The sequence below is a fragment of the Acanthopagrus latus genome, chromosome 7 (genome assembly GCF_904848185.1).
Source record: "Acanthopagrus latus isolate v.2019 chromosome 7, fAcaLat1.1, whole genome shotgun sequence".
Lineage (NCBI taxonomy): Eukaryota > Metazoa > Chordata > Actinopteri > Spariformes > Sparidae > Acanthopagrus > Acanthopagrus latus.
Window position 1 is genome coordinate 15,908,392 of NC_051045.1, and position 20,415 is coordinate 15,928,806.

General features: G+C 43.7%; 1 protein-coding gene across 3 annotated transcripts in view; it reads right to left on the bottom strand.

Moving 5' to 3' along the window:
- The window catches only part of LOC119023298 (adenylate cyclase type 6-like), a 36,778-nt gene extending 19,870 nt beyond the window's left edge, over positions 1-16,908 (bottom strand). The window contains exons 1-3 of one of the 3 annotated variants that reach the window (XM_037105124.1): positions 16,584-16,908; positions 13,822-14,019; positions 12,845-13,727 (exon numbers count right to left, since the gene is read on the bottom strand). In XM_037105124.1, the coding sequence (XP_036961019.1) occupies positions 12,845-13,726 (882 nt within the window). In that variant the 5' untranslated portion in view covers position 13,727; positions 13,822-14,019; positions 16,584-16,908. Of the gene's footprint in view, positions 1-12,844; positions 13,728-13,821; positions 14,020-15,570; positions 16,173-16,583 lie in introns of those variants that run through there. The other 2 variants (XM_037105126.1, XM_037105125.1) reach the window with 2 other exon arrangements.
- Positions 16,909-20,415: the final 3,507 nt, after the last annotated feature.

A 20,415-nucleotide genomic window follows, 5' to 3' on the forward strand; every position in this document is an offset into this window, starting at 1 on the left:
AACCAAAATTGGTCTCAGGTGACCAGCGAGGCCACGGAGTAATCTTTGTGAAAGCGCTGAAGCAAATTCCACAAAGCTAAATAGAGCTGGACCCAGCCCGCACATCTGTTGGAAAGTCAGAATCGGAATTAATGCACAATAAACATGGTGCACACATGAAGAAAGTCTCCCAGCAATCCTGGAATAACTGACTAAAACAAACTGCAACCACCAGCTAAAAACTGCAAACTCCATCCGTCTAATTTTATGGACAACTTTTGGTGAAACAGCACACAGATGAAAGAGATCCCCGAGGACCTGATGTTGTCATTTAAGAGCCTTGATCAAGGTCGCTCCCAAGAACCAAAGCAGGAAGCTCACATGAGCCCACATTACAGCCATAGTAATACTTTCTTGTGGCTCACTTCACTCAGCAGAATTATACCACGTAACAACGAGGGTTTGGGTCTGCTCAGGGACATTTGCCGCTCTCCTCTCTCTCCACATATTTTCTGTCTTTGAACTGCACAGACAGCCACTAAATAATCTGCCATTAGTCCTCGAGGCTTATATGCACTGACCTACTGCTGCTGTTTCAACTGATGTCCATTCACTTTTTACTTTACAGCTGCGAATAAGAAGTCACGGGCCTTGTTTGGTCCAACAGTTCAAAACCCAAAGATATTCAACTTACTATCTTTCAGTCGAGCAGAGAAATGAGACAAATCTATACCTTTGAGAAGCCCAATCAGAAAACATTTTGCATTTTTGGGAGAAAAATTTAAATTAAGTGTTAAGTGCACCACTGTATCAGATGGGCATTAGATGCAAAGCTGTGACAATGAGCACACAAGTGTCTGTTTGTCAGTGGTATTGGCTGCTCAGTGGTCCGGGGTCAGTATTTGGCTGGACAGCCAGAAGGGGGGGGAGGGAGGATGGGGGAGTAGTGGGCAGGGCTGGACACAACACTCTCCTCCCAGCTGTGTCCTCACTAACCCTTCACTTCCTGCCCACTCACACCCTCACAGGCACAGCTGCAATTACAGCGCGGCGGCGGTGAAAATATAAGATTTGGTTAATTAGCCTGACTAACCAACCTGCCCTGGTCACCCCTCCGCTGGCTCCGCTCACTGACTTGGACTGTGTGAGGGAGTCCAGACCTTGAACCGTGTGACTGTGAGCTAAACATCCAGGAATCCCCATTTCAGCTCCTATTGCCTCCATGTCCTTTTAAGCACAATATGAAATGAACCCAAGGCCACCATCTCGCTAAAAGTAAGAGACGCGAATGTTAAGAGATAACTGTAACATGGGAAAATGCCTGATGGTGACTTATATAACTGCATTTGTTTATCACTTTAGCCAGAATGACTTTAAATACCGAGTAAGAGAATTAATGGAGGGAGCATTAAACTGCATTAAATGAGATGGTGTGTGTGGGCCAGATGCTGGAGCTCTAATAAAACGAGTTCAGTCTCACCGTCCAGTTATATAAGCATCTGCGAACATTCCCTTCACAGTTTATTCCACTGTCCTTCCCTGGTCTGACTCCTCAGCCATACACAGTATTGACTTTTACGACAAAGCATACAGATCGATACTGGGATGAGAACAACAGGGTTACAGTTTAAACAGCAGAAGGCCCGAGAGCAGTTTTGTAGCTGGCAAGTTTTGATCTTTCTGGAGTTGCACAGTTATGGATGAGCTGATACTGAACTCATGCATATAACACATCCGCCTCCCGGGCCAACTTCAGGATGCATCACATGGGACATGTTTGTGAAGCCTGATACGTTCCATGGGAATAAAAGCATGGGGGGTTGAGTTTCAACACATGGTTTGAAAGCTATAGGCTGAGCTGCTACTGAATATGTCTTACTGTTCCGACCTTTTCTCGATGATGTCCTGATCATTTCTGCTTAGCTCTCAATGACCAAAAAACAAAAGGCTCTTGGAAATGTGATTCACGCACATTGAGTAGTCCGGCAACTGTAGCTCATCCTTCCAACGTGAAGGCACTTTTGACACTCCATCCCAAACAAAGAAAACAGCCCTGTCTACCTGCCGCCTTTAAAGAAAAGTGTTTTATTTTTTTAATGCACGACGAGGGGGCGTAATAAATTGTGGCGCAAACACAATACGCTTTTCTGAGCTTTTTGTCACAGGACGGGTCCTTTTCCGCTCGTGTGAAGGCACAAGACAGAGTGTAACTTGCTTTGGACTGACCTTGAGTGTGTGAAATTAAATCATGGGACCAGGGGCTTGTTATTCTATCTGACATCATTCACTGAAAATGTGAAAAAAGATGCCAATGCTCAGTGCTTGAAACTTAACAGTGGACAGGAAAAAAATGTCCACACTGACAGGATGAATTCATTAGATTGATCAGCCTTTTGCCATTTTGGTAAACTGATCAGGTGAAAGTTAAAGATGTCGAGCAGGTAACCCTCAGAGACCATTTGTTGGAGTGCCTGACTCTCCTGTATTTAATTAGTTTTTCCCACACATTTCTAGCAGTCATCATCAAGTTTCATACATCATTTGATTCAGGGGCCCAAGTTTCAGTCTGCCTCATTTAAAGTCTGAGTGAGTCAACATTTAGTGTGTTTTATTTACAGTGACTGGTTTATTTTTTCTAAAATTACTTGTATGTTGCAGACTTACATATGAATTTTTGTCTACATCTGACCTTTCTTTAGCAAGTAACACCTGAAGACAGATGGATTCTGTATTTGGGGAATAAAAAAAAATTCTAATATTCATATCATATAGATTTTTTTTAATGTCCGCACTGAATACAGAAAACTTCACTGGGGATTATATCGGCCAATAATATAAATCAACCGATATATCAGTCAGGCTTTAGTTACAGCCATTTATTATAATATTATAATAAATGAAGTTTTTCAGTGGAAAAACAGGTGTAATCCCTTATTTTACTTGAACCTCGAGATGTGTCCAAAAATGTTCAGAGAGTAAATAGAAAGGTTATTAAATCAGTAATGGCGATGTTGAACCAAACACGACTCTTTCCATATTATCTATTGAGCAACAAAAATAGGTTTGACACAACCATTGCCTGTTGACCAAGAGGAACTACATGACGAATTTGATGGCATAATCATGATCATCACATTCATGATGGATTCATCACTCAGTTGACCTATAAATGTCATTCAGTGTCCACAACTCAGTGGAGTAGTGTTCAATTTGTTGTCACAGAGGAGTAAAGAAACCAGATAATATTCACATTTCAGAATATGAAATAAGGAAATGTACTTTTCATTAACCTCCTTATAAAACCAATTATCAAAATAGATCATCAAAATAGTTGTGCCATGTAACAGCTGACAACTAACTGATAAACTAAATAACAGCTACAGTTGTAGTGCACATTTCAATGTAAGTAGGTTGTTTGTACGCTGATGGTCGACAGCTTCACTACATCTAAAGCCAGCTCAAAATGTGTTGTGGCTGCTTTAACAGTGTCGCTGTAAGTGGCATAGTGGGATAACAAGACAGTTGGCCAGCACGACAGTGACCTTTGACAGAGAGCCATTCACCTTCCTCTCGCCGGCGCTGGGAGACAATGCACTATCATCAATGAGATCCATGGTAAAACTGCCCTTAAAAGCATTGGGGCTTGCATGCCACACAGATCAACATTTAACACCGCTAATGGATTCCTAATATATATCTCTTGGCTGTCCGCCATGTGCAGTTCAGCCTTAAATCCCTGTATTTACTTTTGTGGTGAGCCAAGTTGTTAGTAAACCATGAGCTGTTATTAGAAGCCTGCACTTCCTCATCCCCGACTCAAGCAGCTATTATTAGCACGGCTATTATTTCCCTTATCACTGGCTGTATTTTAAGAGTGATATTTCGCTTATCACTAATCCTAATTGCTCCCACCCATGGCGGTGGAAGTTATCCGGGTTTGTATCACCGCCTCTGGTTGTAATACAATAAGTGGATGAGTCACAAGCTCTCTCCCTCTCTGAGGGGTTGGGAGTAAAGAGGAGGGGGGTCTATTATTTGAACCAGTGCATTGTTTGGCACCCAGAGTACCTGATGATGGGTTCTCACCATTCCACAGCAGCCAAGTGAGCGGCACTGATCCATGCAGACAGTCAGATCACACACCCTCCGCTTCGTGTGTCCCGAGTTAGCACACTGGAAAGCTCAATAGATCAATATGACCACTGAATAGTAATTATGAAAGGTGCAATGTGTGAGATTTCTACTGAACTTTGCATGCTAACCAGCTAGCCGTGACCTGCCCTGTTTTGTAACACCACTTTGTGCTGCAGGAGGTGACAGATGCCTCGTTCAAATGTCCGTTTCCACTGAAACAGTTGTGGCAGTTTCCTGGCAGCCAGCATTCGCCAGTCGACACGGCTATCTACACGGCTAACCAGGTTAACTCGCTAATCGCAACCACAGATAAAAGCAGTTAGTAAGTACCTGGTATGAATTGACCAGGATGACAATTGTTGCTCCTGTAAGTGCTTATCAAAATGTGTGACAGAAGTATTGAAGAGTGACAAGTGTTAAATGTTGGCACAAAATACCACAAAGTGCAACAAAATCTGTTTTTTGTTTTTTTTTTAAATCTTATTTTATCTGTCAATGTTCATTTTGCGCCACAGTTTTATTGAGGCAGTTGTTTATTACTGACTGAAAATGTATTTCTGTGTAAAGGAGACATATTATGCTCATTGTCAGGTTCAGAGTTTTATTTGGGGTTACTACTAGAAAAGGTTTACATGCTTTAAAACACATCAGTTCTCTCATTCTGTCCTGCCCCGCAGCACTGTATTCCACCTCTGTCTGAAATGCTGTTCTAACTCCTCTCTTTCAGTCCCCTCTCCCAAATACCTAACCTGCTCCTTGGTCAGCTCACTCCCTCCTGAACCTGAAACAAACCAATATGTTTTCTGAAAAATCACTGTAAAACTTCATTAAAATGCTGTTCTGTCAGACATTTGACCTTTTTTTAATCAATAAATTGCAGTATAATAGAAATTGCGATGTTGTTCATCTCTAATTCATAGATAAAGAGCCAGCGTGGCACATTTTCTTGAAGTTTCATCATCTCTCAGAGAACAGGGGGTACGAAGGCCTGCAGAGCATGCGAGTGTCAGACACAGCTGTTGTCATACTTTCCAAGCAAACATCATAAATAATTGCATGAAGGTTGAGGTAAACTGGGTGGTTGCTTTCAGGTTTTTCCTTACATAACATCAATGTTCTGGCCTAAATGCATTATGCACGCTCTGGCCATGCCTGTGACATTTCATTGATTGGTATCTTTTTCACCAGCGCTAAGCAGAGGGATCAGTATGTTTCCACTAGTCCTACATTCGTTGACCCCATAACAGTCTGCCAAAGGAACAGGTTTTTCCTCTCGGCACACAATAACAAAAGAGACTAGACGGGATGTACGTTCCTGACTTCACTCTCTCCTTGACCTGCCTGTCTATAACCGATCTTCAGTTCGGGATTTGGTTATCTAAATTTATCCTGCCGCACACAGGAGAGCAACTTCTGTTTAGTTCCTTGTTAATCCGTGTCTGACATCTTCCACGTCTGCTGACTGTGAATTCCTCAAAACTAAACAAAGGCTCGGTAAGTCACATAATCCCCCTAAAGACATATAGGCGTATGGATGTACAGCTGCTCGTGTTTAAGTTATCGAAATACATATAGCAAAGCAAAACGTCTCAGCGCGGCGCCGAATGACGATTATGTCAAAATAAGTTGCTGCCTCGTCTACCCGCCAGAGAGTGTGACATAACAACAACATGAGGGACAGGTGGTCTCTCACAGGGAAGCACTCGGAGCGCCAAATGAATCCGTTGTGGACCATGTGATGTGAGGTGTGTGTGTGTGTATGTGTGTGTGTGTGTGTGTGCGCGCGTGTGTGTGCGCGAACTGGCTCGAACATATCTGACCTCCAGCCGCAGTCTGAGTGCTCGGCGCCACGAGGTGAAATCCAAGCTCAGGTGATTGGACAAAAGTAGACCATGAGGAGGCATTTTCTACTGAGGACTCTTTAAAATTTGGAGTTTGAGTGGACGTCCAGAATCAAACTCAATTGCGCACATCCCCCTGGGTGATCTAAAGTCAGATGCTGATAATCTGCGGATCCGTTAGAATTATTGAGTGTTTTAGATTAAAGGTGTAATGTGTGTCTGAAAGAAACGGCCATTTGTTGAATTATCCTCTTTCTTATACCACTTTTATATACGCAGGCTTTTATTTAAATGCGGTAAAAACAGCTAAAAATAGACGTTTGACTTTTTAACATTGCCAGGAGACGAGTTTGCCCTGTTCCCTCCCACCCCCTTGTGTGTCATGTTTGTTGTAGCAAATGGGCCAAAAAAGAAGAGGACAGTAGAAAGCAGGAGATCACATACCTCAAAAAAATACATTCGGAAGACATAAAACCAGTTTCAAAAAGTCTTAATAAATAAAATTCGGAATTAACAAGCCGATAATGGAGGCTGCAAAAGAGTGAGACGCCTCGCTTCTTTGTCATCTCTGTTGAGAGCTGCATCTGCACGGAGCCCATCAGGCAGCTGACTAGCTCAGAAACCACTAACCGTAATTACTTTTTCAATATGTTTTGCTTCAGTCTCTTTTTCAAACTCAGCGCCGACAGACTGCGTTTGAGCTGCTTGAACAGAGACGGATTTAAGAGCATTAACAAACAAGCGGACGTAACTTGAATTGAAAATTAAAATCTTGTACCTAAGAAGAGAAAAACACCATGTTCACCCAGGTGTTTTGTTTTCATCATGGCAGACTGGAGCAGAAACTTCTTAATACCCGTGACTGTTGTCATTTGATGCAGGTCTAAATGGCAATTGCACACGTTCACATTGCAAGGGATATTCCGGTGTTAGTTTAATGCATGGTCTAACACACCGTGACACAGAGTAAGACCCTCCCCTCGAGAGATCAAGTTTGCAGACTGCTAGCTTACGTAGTTTTAGCAACCTCAGAAAAGACAGCACGATAAAAATACATTGCAGTATACGCTTCCAAGATGAAACCACCATAAAAAGTCACAAATAATGCTCAGAACAGCACCAAACTTCAGCAACAGTACAAATAGGGTCGCAGCACATAGTTCGAGGTATCAAACCTCTGCTAGCTTAGCCGGATTGCTATTGTAAAGTGAACACAACTCACCACTCTCCCGCAGCAGCTAGCTCATTGTGGGGAAGCCCTGCGAGTCGATTACCGAGTGCAGTAGAGTTCTGCAGCTCAAGGATGAAACTGTATGATTATTACTGTATGATTTTTGTGCCAGAAGCATCTTTCTTTAATGATGAGTGAATTACAAATTGAGTGAAGGAACGTAAAGCTGGAACATAAAGGCAAAGGTGTCGCACAGTGCTGAAGACAGAACAACTTATCGCTCACCTTGAATGGTTGATGCATTCCATGGGGGAACATTTCAAGGGGGCACAGAAGAACAAGGTGTGGGGGTAAAAGTCTGAGCAGATTTGACTCTGAGTCAAGAATCAAATAAAAGAAAAGCAGGGCCTTTGAATCCGAGCAAAGAAGAAAGAAATTAAATGAAGCTAACCATGAGAGTTTGATGTATCGTTCCACTCGGGTCGTGTATTCAGGAAGATGGCTACCACTGAGGACACAAGGTCAGGACTTGAGCGCAGCCCTCATGACTCCCATCTGAGTCAAAATCTTTCATTCTAACAAGACGCCACCTGTAAGAATGAATGAGGTCCCTCTGTTCCTGTAGTACAGCGGAGGCACTTGAAATGAACAGCAGCAGTGTGACTTTCTTCCTGCTGAGAGCAGTTATACCTTCATCTGTCTGTAGAGGTCTGAGGAGGCCCTTCAGAGCAGAGCGGTGAAACACGGAGATCTAGGGAAACAATCCCCATGAGTGGCTCAATCTCAGCATGTTGTGAAATGAAAGCCTACTCCATCTAAAGGGGGACTTTGTGAGAGTGGACGTATGACTCAGAGAGAGAGAAGGAGAAAAGTGAAGGGAGAAAAAAAGAGACACGAAGAGACTGGCAGCTCTTTTACAGCCGGGTGCGTCAGCCCAGCATTATTTCACACTCTCCGTCCGTGGTAGCCCCCCCTCGCCAACTCCCCTGCTTCATCGTGGAGGTCCCTCACAAAGACCCCTTTTGTCCTCGCCATCATCGCTCTCACATCTTCTCAGCTATGATCCTGCATTAACGTCTCCACAGGGAAAATACAAGTAAGGGAAAAACAAGGCCTGGACACAGAGAGGGGCTGGAGGATGATGAGGTCCCTGAAGATGAAACCAGCTTTCCCAGATCAGGCAGTCTGGCTGTGTGACGCCAGGAAACACAGAGTTTGTGTGAGTTTGCACGTGTGACATGGACGGTGTAACAGACTGAATGGCGGGTTGCTTGACGCCACATTGAGGATTACCTGTCGAGCCGATTGTCGAGCTGACTGTGCTGAGAAAACAAAGATATCACCCTGAAATTCCTCCTCATTTCCAAAGATTTATGTGAGGATGAGTGTGACAACAGTATCAAACAACCCCAAGCGACCCTGATGTCCTTTCCTCTGTCTCTATTAAAAGCCCAAGACAGGGAGAGAGAGAGTGAGCCTCTGGGCCCGTGTCCCATCATTTATTGCTCAGAGAAGTGGAACATACTGTGTTGGGGGTCCAAGCCCTCAGGCAGGGCAGCAGTCCATCATCAGAGGTCCAACGCAACCAACCAGGGCCGGAGTACATAGAGGCAACAGACCAAAGTGCCAGTAGTCGCCCTGTCTAGTTAGGGCATGGGCACTTAGCACACAAGCTCACTAGACCAGTAGAGTTATGTCAATATTGCCTTATTCAGAGTGGCTCCACATTCATCTGGTTGTTTGATAGCGATACTTGGTAGAGAAAACCAATAACATGCCTCCACAGAGTTCAACCAGTCTCTGTTTTTTTTGTGCCAGGATTTATTGTCTTCAAACATGTCCGCTACCCACAGGAATAAAATCATGTACTTAAGTTTGAGATAAATTCATACTTGTAAGGGCAATAAGGCCTCTGAAACAGGATGTAGGCGATCATTTGACACTAAAGCTCATCTACTACTAGCCAAGCTACAAAACAACCCGGTTCTGTATAGCAGGTTGACCCATGGCACCAATAAAGAGGCAGGATGCATACACACAGTAATACTAACAAGGCGAAAGTGCAAATAACTCTTACCCAGTTTCATGGTCATAAGCTGTGGTTACATGGACAAAATTTCTCCAACTCAATCGATGAAGACTGGGCCGGATCCATATCAGGCATTGTTCCTTTCTTGTTGGTTTATTATTCTGATGATGAGTGGAATATTAGGGTTCATGTAAACGCAGCTCGTTGTTAAGGGGTTGCAAAGTCCACAAAAGCTCCAGAAGATTTCCTGCCTTTTTTTTCAAGGGAGGTGTAGCCAAATAATAATGGAAACGTTCCACACTTTCATTTTAAAAATCAAACCTCTTCACAGTGAGCTTACTTGGTGGGACAGTACACATAAAGCAGTTCTACTTCTTGGGGCATGTTGTGGTCAAATCTAAGCCCATTTAATTGAAAGTACCCAAGGACTGCATTCAGCAGCGCACTCTTCCATCACATGTGTGGATAATTTGCCAGCATCAGTGCAACCCTCTGCCCGGAGCGGCCCATCATCACATGTGCAGCCAACACTACTGCCAACTGGACAACAGCGCCTGGGCCAAAGCACTTCAGGCTTTTCAGGTAAGATAATTTTTCAAGAGATAGCCTAAAACAAAGTACACGCTAACCTTCTGCTAGCTTTTGCTGGCTAGCTGTTGTTAGCATGTGGGGCGTAGCGGGATTGAGCACGCTAATTGGGGAGTTTAAATTAATCTATTTCCAATCTCTGCTTCGTAAAACATTTATTTTATAAATTAGGTGTTCACTTTAAGCCAAAAATTCTCACACAGCCTATGTTGTTGGTTTGAATTTTTCAAAGTACCTTACCCCAATAGTTAATTTGGCAGCTAGCTAACTCACCACTTGGCACTTTTGACATGTCTGCTTTGTATTTGACCAAATTATGTTTCAAGAAAGTTCAATACAATGTTAAATTACTCAGTTACTGCTTAACTCAACTAACTTGTTTATTTTCTTTTAGAAGTTTTTACAACTATATGGTAAAATATTTGTCGTTATATGACATGTTAAACACAGCCTGACCAAAATAACAATTCCCATAAACTCCTGTTAATTCCAGCTGATTCCCATGAAAAATCTCAAACTTGAACATTCCTAAAGTAGTTGTCTAAATTAAACATTAACAACAGATGCGTTCTGTTCGAGTGTCCCAGTGAGCCATGACAGTGTGACAGTGAGTCAACCATGAACAACACAGGTAGGAAAGTATTAGTTGATCTTTCAATTCTCCATCAAAAGAAGAATGATTAACAATCTAAAACTCATCACCGTCAAAATCTGCTGGTTTCAGTGCCTTAAATATCAGGGTTTGTTCCTTTGAATGGTTTGAGACTGTTGCTGGGTCCAAAACAATGAATTTGGAACTTGTGCTTCATGTTTTCTACTTGTATGATCCTTCAACTTTTGGAGCTTTAGCAGATACATGAATAGCTTTTGTATCCGTCAGTATAAAATCCAGTTCCACATACAGTATGTATCTTATAAAACACACAGTGGACGTAATAATAAAACAATCAATGAGGATCTGACGGCACATACTAAAAGAATTAACAGACAAACATGATGGATAAATATTTCCACTGTGGTTGGAGCTGAAGACATCATAAAAGACTAATTCTCCTCCAATACGAAGAAGTAATCATCCTGTTTTCATCAAATCCATTGCACAATCCCTGTATCCCACCCCACCCTGTTTCATTTTACTACAATAGCCTCCTTGTTTTAGGGAATTGCGGCCTGAATGGCACCATGCTACATTATCATGATATTCCTCCACAATGCAGCTAAACGGGCTCATTCAACCCAGATGACCTTCTACAAACCCCAACAGAGTTGCCAATAGCTGCCCTACAGCACAAAACATAGGCTCATTAAAAATCTCATTTGAAACACTGCCTGAGATCTACAGCACCATCTACTTTTAGTACGGCACCTTTGACATGGAAAAGTAGTTGAGGAGTCGTTACAATGTTTGTCCTATATTGATGGGGAGAGAAAGTAGGGCGTTTCCACTACTGTGAATACAGTAACAACATTGTGCTCAATTGAATGGTGATAATAGTGGGCCTGGACTAACACAAGTCTGAGAAATGGGTCTTGTTTTTCTCATGAATATAATTTAATGACATGGTTATAGATTCAGCAGCAACTAGGCTACAACAATGAAGATTATGTGCAAACCACAACAGCTTTTATGGATTCATTCATACTCTTTCTAGTCTTCCTTGAAGCAATCCCAACGTACTCAAACATACAGTAAAGACATGCTGACTGCTGTCCATGATAGTCATGAAGACATCCTTTACTAATGTGATGGGAAGTTTGCTCTAAAAAGACCAGATCTACAGAAAAGTTGAAAACCACCTGATTTTTTTCTAACTGAAGCCTTCATCATGCATTTTTACACAGAATGAAAACCGTTTATTTTGTCTCCCACCACTTGTATTGAAATTGCTTAAAGAAGCCCCCATGATGGACAGGAGGTGTAATCACAGTGACTTTCACTGTAGATGGGCATTTCAAGCAAAAATGCTAATCGTTAGTCATGAGGAAACTTTCAGATTTTTTTTTGAAGATCTGCTGTTTGAATGTATTGTAGCATAATGCAGCACAGGCTTATACAGACCTAGAAACCTAGTAAAAGACAGTGCTACACACATTTCACCAGAGACTGGTAATAATAAGCAATTCTACCAAGGTCTGTTATAACATGACAACTGTTGGTATAAAAATATATTTGAAAATATGAAAATATAATTATTAATATTCAATTTTTTCTTATCAAATGACTATTTGATTCAAATCATGTAGATCCTTACTGTATATACAGCCATGTGAGTAATTTATTTGGACTGATCCTTAAAAAAGTGTTAAAATTATGACTTAATTATGGCCTAATTACTTGACTAATATATTAATCACTTTGTCAGCTAGAGTAAGCAATTTGTAAAAAATGTGACCACTTCAAATTTCATGTTCTGTTCAACCAGCAGCCCAAAAGTCAAAGACATCCTTTTCATGGTTTAATGAAACAGGAAAAAAGCAAGACATTGCACATTTAGACTCACGTACCTGCAAAGGTTTGTTTGTATGTGATTGAAAGAGCATGTCAGTTACCAAAATAGACCTTTTCTAGGGGTGTGGTTAAAGTCGACTCTTAGATGCATTGCGATTCTCTCTTGAAAGATTGTGTCTCTATGCAGAAAGGAAACAAAAACCCAACTCTCCACATTCTGATCACCTGTAAGATCGGGCTGACCAGGATTCTTACAGCTGAATCTACGAGATGATGTAACATAACTGACATATGCATGCGTGTTGTGTTTGCGTACTGAGCTGGGACACTTCTTCAGTTTTGGAGAGGAGCAAAGATGACTGGAGCAAAATTATCTGGTTATTTTATGTTTGGATTATCACAAACATGCCATGGCTTCAAAGCAGCAAAAAGTGAGAAAAATGTTTAACATGTGTAGAAATAAAAGATTCTGATGCCTTAAGATGTATCACGTGCGCCCATGGCTTTCTGTCATTTGATCAATCGGTTAAGTTCTACTCACTGTGTAGGCGTTGATATCACAATATAAAAGTAAATGGGATAAAATAATTTCCATATCGCCCCCCCAGCTAACACAGACTGACAGACTGGTTAATTATTCCTGCTCCACTTACCTGTTTGAAAATGAACTTGTATTCCTGGTTGAGCTGCCAGGCGGTCACGACGTGTATGGTGGACAGCACAGTCCCACTGACCACAGCAGCCCTCATTCTGACCGGCAGCAGCGTGTAGATGATGTAGATGAAGAACACTGTCCACCAGATGCCCTCTGAGGCACTGGAGGGGTACACCATCAGCACCCCGAAAACCTGCACTACTATCAGCACCCCGATCACCAGGTAGCTCACAATCCACATGTAGTCCTGGTGGAAGCCGTTGCGGTTGCACACCACCATCATGGCCAGGAACAGAGCCATGGCCACAGAGAGTACTGAGACGTAGGCCACGTGTGGGGTACTATGGATGCAGTGAAAGGTCAGCATGACCCCACACACCACAACCAGCACCCCCATCAGCATTGTCAGAGAGCTCTGGTTGAGCCTGAAGAAGTAGCGCTGGTACAGACGCTCCAGCTTGGCCGACTGAAACTTCTTGGACTGGAAAACCCACACAACCCGCATCCAGCAGTCTGCTGCTGTCATCGCCTTGCAGCTGCCCTCCGCCAATTCCTCCTCCTTCCTGCCCTTCAGCTCACCATCCTCAAAGCCCAGGTCCACGGCCTTCAGACCCAGATCCCCGCCGCCCATCCTCTTCCCATAGTGGTCCTCCTGCCAGCCGCAGCGCAGGCCAAAGCTGCCCCCACTGGTGCCCGCTCCACTGTGGTAATGTTGGGGGGCCGCATTAGGGAGCTCCAGGTCCTCAGAGTCCCTCAGGCAGCTCATGTAGTGTGGGTTGCAGAGTGACGAGCTGTCCTTCCTCTTCTTGCCGTTGCGCTCTCCCCATGCTGTCTTTCGCTCATCGACTCTGCCTACAAAGAGGCCTCTGGCCCACGACATCCTAAACGAAACACATCAACAAAACACACAGATGGAGAAAAAACTTTAACCTGAACATGCAAAATAATATTGCAGAGAAGTGAGGATCCTCTCACCTGTGTGGGCTTTACTGTGTGCAGCAACACTGTGCACTTTGGCCAGGCCACTAGTTGATCCCAGCATGCACACACCATGAGCTCTGACTGGCCAGAGGCATCAGAGGTGTGTCTGCGTTTGAGCCGTCCTTCTCTGTACAAACAGTCAGTGTGTCAGCCTGAAAGACCGCCCAGTGACTCTGTGGACCACCTGTTTTCCTGTGAAAACATACAAACAAAAGACGTGATGTTACTGAGCTAATGCCGCCTGAGGAAAGATCACCTGAGGCTGGAGAACAGAACGGACACGTTTACATAAAGGTAAACACTTAGCTGCACGGGTTGAATGGTTTTTTGGTGTGCATGTCTGCGTATGATTCTCTGGAAGAAAGTTTAGCAATCGATAGCAGAGGCAGGAAATTATATCTGGTAAACGGCTCATGCGCTCCACTCTCCCTCATCGCCGTCCCCCATCAGCCTGAGACAGCATTTCCATGGAAATTAGTTGCCAGTTTGTTTGCAAAACACTGAACTGTGATAGCAAAACCTCCTCATGCAGCAGGTTCCACCGGTCAATTTATAATCAAAGCTGTGAGGACACACAGTCAACACCCATTCTCACTGATTGCTGGAATTCTGATCATTTACCATCAGGGGCTTTTAGAGGAGACTAACTCTTTCTTCTCGGTGGATCCACTCCACTCTGCTCCATCACTGCAATCTGCCCCTAACATCTTGAGTGGGCAGGCATGGGTGTGCTCTATTTGACAACAAAGGCCTACTGAGTGGGCACCATCAGAGATCAAGAGCTCTCCAGTCCAGATTAAATTGTCCATGCTTCCCCCATTAGCTTTGATGACTCACTGTAGCTGGCTTCTGGCTGCACATGTCAAGGACACTGCTAACCTCTAAACTTAATAAGCAAATCTCTGCCAGGCGGACTGAGCTGAGACAAACAGTGAGAAGAGGGGCGCACACGAACTGCACACATGTTCGCGTTTACTGTCAACAGCAGTTTATAGGGGGGTTGGAGCGAGTGGTTTCACAGTCGAAAAAAACAAAACGGATTCTGTATTATTATACGCTCTTTTCTTGCTTGGGAAACATTCTCTTGGAAATGTTTAATTGAAGGGACGCTATGTAGATTTGGAGAAGAAATCCAAACTGACGATATCAATGAGTTAATAATACAAACTCAGAAATATTTTGTTTTTTCCATAATAGAATAAACAAGCTGTTCTCAGAGGGAAATAAGATCTCCGGAGTACTGTTTCATGCCAGAGAGGTGGCAGGGTCCGCCACATATAAACAAAGTAAAACAGTATGAAATTGTGCTGCCCTTTCAAGAAACAGCTTTGTTGACTGATTAAACAAACTAAATAATCAAACTCTTCTTGTTGTCATCCCACTGAAATTAAAGGACAGCACAATTCCATATTGTTTTTTTGTTTACATCTGGCAGACCCTGCCACTTTTCATTCATATTGTAAATATTCAAACTGTGAGTTTGAATCTATTTTTTCAAATCTACAGAGTGACCCTTTAAGGTCAGTGTGTTTATTTCTTATCTTAAGCATAAAAAAAAATACTCCGTCACTGAGGACAGTTTTCTCTTCTGACTAAACACCACACAGTGAACCTTTAATGAAACTCTGATTATAACGCAGTAATTACAAACAACCACAGCAATCAGCGGCACATCTCATATCGAGTGCATCCATTTAGCTTATGACCCACTGAGGGATAATGCAAATAATGTGGCCAGCTCACCTTCCGCTTCCGAGCTCCCTGCAGGGATAACCTTAGTCCTCGACTCACCTTTGATACACTCACCGACAGGTCAGGCAGCTGCATGCCGCTCTTACGTAATGCGAACCGTAAAAACATGCATCTGCCACAGGACGTATAAGTATAATCTGTGCCACATATGGGGCCGACTCGGTGTGATCCAGCAGCCCTGCGTGCGTGCACACACTAAGAGAAGATCGCTGCCTCTCACATCTCAAGCGGCCACTTTGCTTTGCTTTCCCCAAATCCACACGCTAACACCGAGGCCCGGCATTAAAACAAGAAAAGCATGTTTAGTGATTACACGTGTGGGCCCAGGCTGTTTGGATGCGGGCAGTCGGCCGGAGCGCATTACATAACAGGACGCTCCAAGTAGCCCGGAGGCGAAGTCGGCGGCTCCGTGGAGCCTCTTTAAAGCGCACTACACATGGAGACACCGCTCCACTCCGGACTCACAGACCCCGAGTCAGCCCGGAGCCTGTGGGCTGCAGGACAGAGTGACACACCGCGTCGCACTCGCCTTCTGACAACTTATGTGGGTAAAACATTCCGTCGGGCAACTCCAGATATCTCACACGGGGCCTCCCTCCCTCCATACAGGCACAACGTCGCTGTGTTTGGACTCCAAACAGCTCGCTGGAGGATGAGGATTTGCGGGAGGGGGAAGAGGTGGAGGAGGAGGAGGGGGGGGGGGAATGCAAACTGTAATAAAAAGCAGCCTCTCTTTAAAAAAAAAGAAGAAGAAGAAGTGTAAATGAATCGCCCGCGTTAGGACAGTGAGTCCTGCAGAACAGTTCGCCGCCGCAATCATCACAGCAAAACACTGGAGTACAAGTCAGCTGTTGGCATTTTTTCCCCCCCGACTGCTGTATCCTCTTACTGCGTTTCAGCTCAGCCGGCCCGCGACACACTGTAACGTAGTGCGGGGCAGCCGGCCCACGCAGCCGCGGGAAAAGAGCTCCAACAGACACACGGAGAGGCTCAGACACACTCACCATTGGACATCCTCCGTTACATGAGTAACTGTAACACTGCAGTGGAGCTCCGGTTCGGCGCCGCGTCCAGGCTTCACGCAGCCGCCGTCACGCGCTTGGGACGCGGGTCTGTCCGTGCGGGAGGAGGAAGAGGAGGAGGTGAAGGAGGTGAAGGAGGTGGGGGGTGTTTGGTTCAAGGAGACTAGCGAGGAGAAACTGCGAATTTGGCCGGACAACCTTCGCTCTTCCCAGCAGGCGCGACAGTACATTCCCACCGCCTCGACCTCCCCGGCTCTCTCTCTCTCTCTCTCTCTCTCTCTCTCTCCCTCTCTCTCTCCACACACACACACACACACACACACACACACACACACACACACACACACACACACACACACACGCACAAGCGGCGTTCGTGAACACGGGAGTCCCCCTAGAGGTGGCACCAGTGTCTCTCTGTCCGTGCCTGAACTCTGCTGCAGCAGGGGGGTTTCTCCATCAGTTATTTCACTTTTTCCTTCCTCCGGTGACAACAACACCACACCACAAACACAACACAGGAGAATCAAAAAAGTGTCGGGACAAGATTGGCAAACTCACACACGTCACAGACTGCGTCACAGCGCCGCCTAGTGGAGAGCAGTCACAATCACCGCAAAGGTCACAATGAGAGCCACTCTCTCCACGTTGTTTTTATTAAGTGTGTGTGCTCATTAAACGAGGCCGATGTAACAGCAGGGCAACACACACAAAAACAGGGTCATGTTTAATGGCTGTACAAGGGGCCAGTAAACAGCGCACCGCAACTTTAAGTTTAATCTGTAAACCAGTAAGGCAACCCTGGTGTTGACAGAAGAATCTGTTGACTTTTCTCCCTTTAAAACAACTACACACCCTGGATGATCCAACCAGGAACATTAAACACGAGCCTACTGTGAGCTGTTTGTCCAGAAGTTTGTTAGTAGACGCACACCACAGGCCTACTACACTGTGTACCACCTCTGTGATAGATAAAGTAAATTATAATACTGTTGATGATATGGATAAAATGCAAACTGAGATATAGATATGAGCAGAGACATTGATAGAGCTATTAACAGGATCAATATATTAATTGATTAAAGGAACAAAAAAGGAACTCTCAAACAAAGTGACTGTGTGTGGCTAATATAGCCACTGACTGACAGTGTTTTCCCCACAGAGTTCAAGAACAGACGTATGAGTAACTTTGAAAACTAAAACTCCTAAATACTATATACACAACCAATAACTTTAAAGTGTGTTGAGACAAAAAAACACATCACAAATAAACAATCCAATAAGATAAAATAAAATAAATATACATATATACACACATACATACAAAAACTGAATACATATGTATTTATAAAAAATACCGTATATAAACATGAATCAGTACAGAATGTAGTTACCTTTGACTTTAGTTTGTCCAGCAGTCGGCGCCATTGTTCATCAAGCCTCTCACACGTCCCCTCTCATTTTATGTAATTGTCACAGTTTGTTTAATGCACACTCCAAGCAAACTCTATTGTTTTGAGTCAGTGTGAATAAGTAGAATAATTAAATTCATGTAGATTTCTACAACGTAACTTTTAGCTTTTATTCAGTCCTTACATATGAAGTCAAGGGGATCGTGTATGAACAGTGGGGTTTTTCAAGTGATTACTATTCAAGTATAATACATAAAAAAAATTTAAGCACATGAACCAAACAAACTCTCCTTTTAGTCGTTTTTCTAAACTGAATACACAAACCCACCTTGAAGGAGGACACTAAGAAAACACAAGTTCCCACTGTTTCACTGTGTTTAGATTTGGTGGACCTTATTTTCCTCACAGAGCAGCTTGTTTATTCAGGCATATAAAATCATATATTTCTGAGTTTGTATTATTACTTAATTAATATTGTACATATGAAAGTTCTAAGTTTCAATTTCTTCTCCAAAACAACACAGTCCAGCTTTAAGCTGAAAATCTTCACTGTAGCTGCTAAGCTTAAAGCATTAGTGCACACCTCGTCTGAAGTGGTTGCTTGAGCTCAGTGGTGCCTCTTTCATGAAGAAATTTTATGTTCAGCCTCCACCTACTTCAGTGGTTTAGGACAACCCTGCAACACTACTTTGCTGTGAATCTTCAGAAATGTTTTGTGGACTTTTGATAATGACTAAAGTTTCCTTTTTGGGTGGGCTTATCCTTTAAGATGCAGAGACTGAATGTGTTTCTGACATTCTTATTGCAGAAAATCCTTCAAGTGGTGATTGTTCCTTCTCCCTCATCAACAATGACAGAATATATTGATATATGCAAATTGTTTTCATTTCACAAGTTCAATGGATGTCCCTCACTTATAAAGTCCATTCTCAGTGTTGAAGCACTGGAGGCTCCACATCACATTTATACACTGAATACTAGACCAGGATTGCCTTCAAAACTGGCTGTGATGTCACAAATCCTGCTCACAGGCCTGCCTCATGAAATCTGATTTCCAATTAGCACAGAATATTGAAGAGAAGACAACCCCCCTTGTGTCAAACTGTACAGAGATGCTCAAACATTCAACTGTGGGAACAGGAAGAAAGACATTTTTGACTGAGGGGGGACTTTAAATCATGATTCTGTTTAGGTGATTTCCGGTTTTGTCCCGTGCTGCTTTTCAGTTCCTCCTTTTGTGTAACTTTCCCGCTCTTTTCAGCGTTCAACTGCGTCTTGTTTGGTCATCAGCCCTTGAGTGTCCTCCTTATAGTCTCCTCCTTATACTGTTTATATTTCTTTTGTTCCTCATGTTTTTACTGGTTTGAACTTTGCTTTTGGTTGTACTTTAGTTTTTGGTCTTTGAAGCTCGGATATTTCCGCTTTCCATCAAAAGCTTGTTGTTTTTTGTTCTTAATCCTTGGCTTCCTGTGTCTTCATCAGTCTTTGCCTTCAACATGACACCAAGTATAAACGCTAAGGTCTTTAAACACGAGCAGCGGTGCGGTGCCATATATTTGTCCCTCTTGTCCCAGACAGCCATGAGCACGGACAAGACGCTTCACAAGTGTGATATAACTAGAATCCATCTCACAAGCAGCCTCTGTGACCCTGTGTGCAGCGCCTGCATCCTGTCTTTGTGACATTGATGGGAGGCTGCTGTGTGCCACCTGACCGGAGCGGTCGATTGGCCCTTGTGTAAATGGAAGGAGTTTACAGGATGGGACGGGGGCCAAAGTGCTGGATCGGTGAAAACTGAGAGGACCTGCATCCCCTCTGAACACAACACGTCTCCTCCTCTCGATCAAACACTGATCAAAACTGGACATTCAAGTGCGGCAGAGGAAGACTCCACTGACCGATTTTCCTCTCCATGTGTGATGAAGGTTCAGTGGGAGATATAAAATAGTGGGTCATTCCTTTTCCCTCCCAAGCCACACCATGAGCTTGAAGCCAATCTGCACACAACACAGAGCCACGCTTTGAGACCATTTTACATTCTAATTAGAAATAGACATGTCAGTGAGTGAGTGAGTTCTGGGCGAGGATCCAAAAACGAGCCGCTGCCAAATGAACTCGCGCAGTTTTCAAAGAAAAGGGAAATTCAAAAATAGAAACCCGGGCTGTGTGAAAAGTGCAGGTCTTGCATAATTTATTAAGAAAGCTGTAATCTATCCATCCGTGTGTCCGTGCAGCGTGGCTTTGTGTACAGTCATTGATCATGGCGTGAGAGCCCACACGCTGGAAGGACGGAAGGGTTGGTTTTTCGCAGCGCAGATGCCGCCGGAGGTCCACATGAAGCGAGGACTCGTCTCCTCCCGAGTTGTGTGGACGTCTGGACGAGGCGCGGTGCTCCTCTGCCT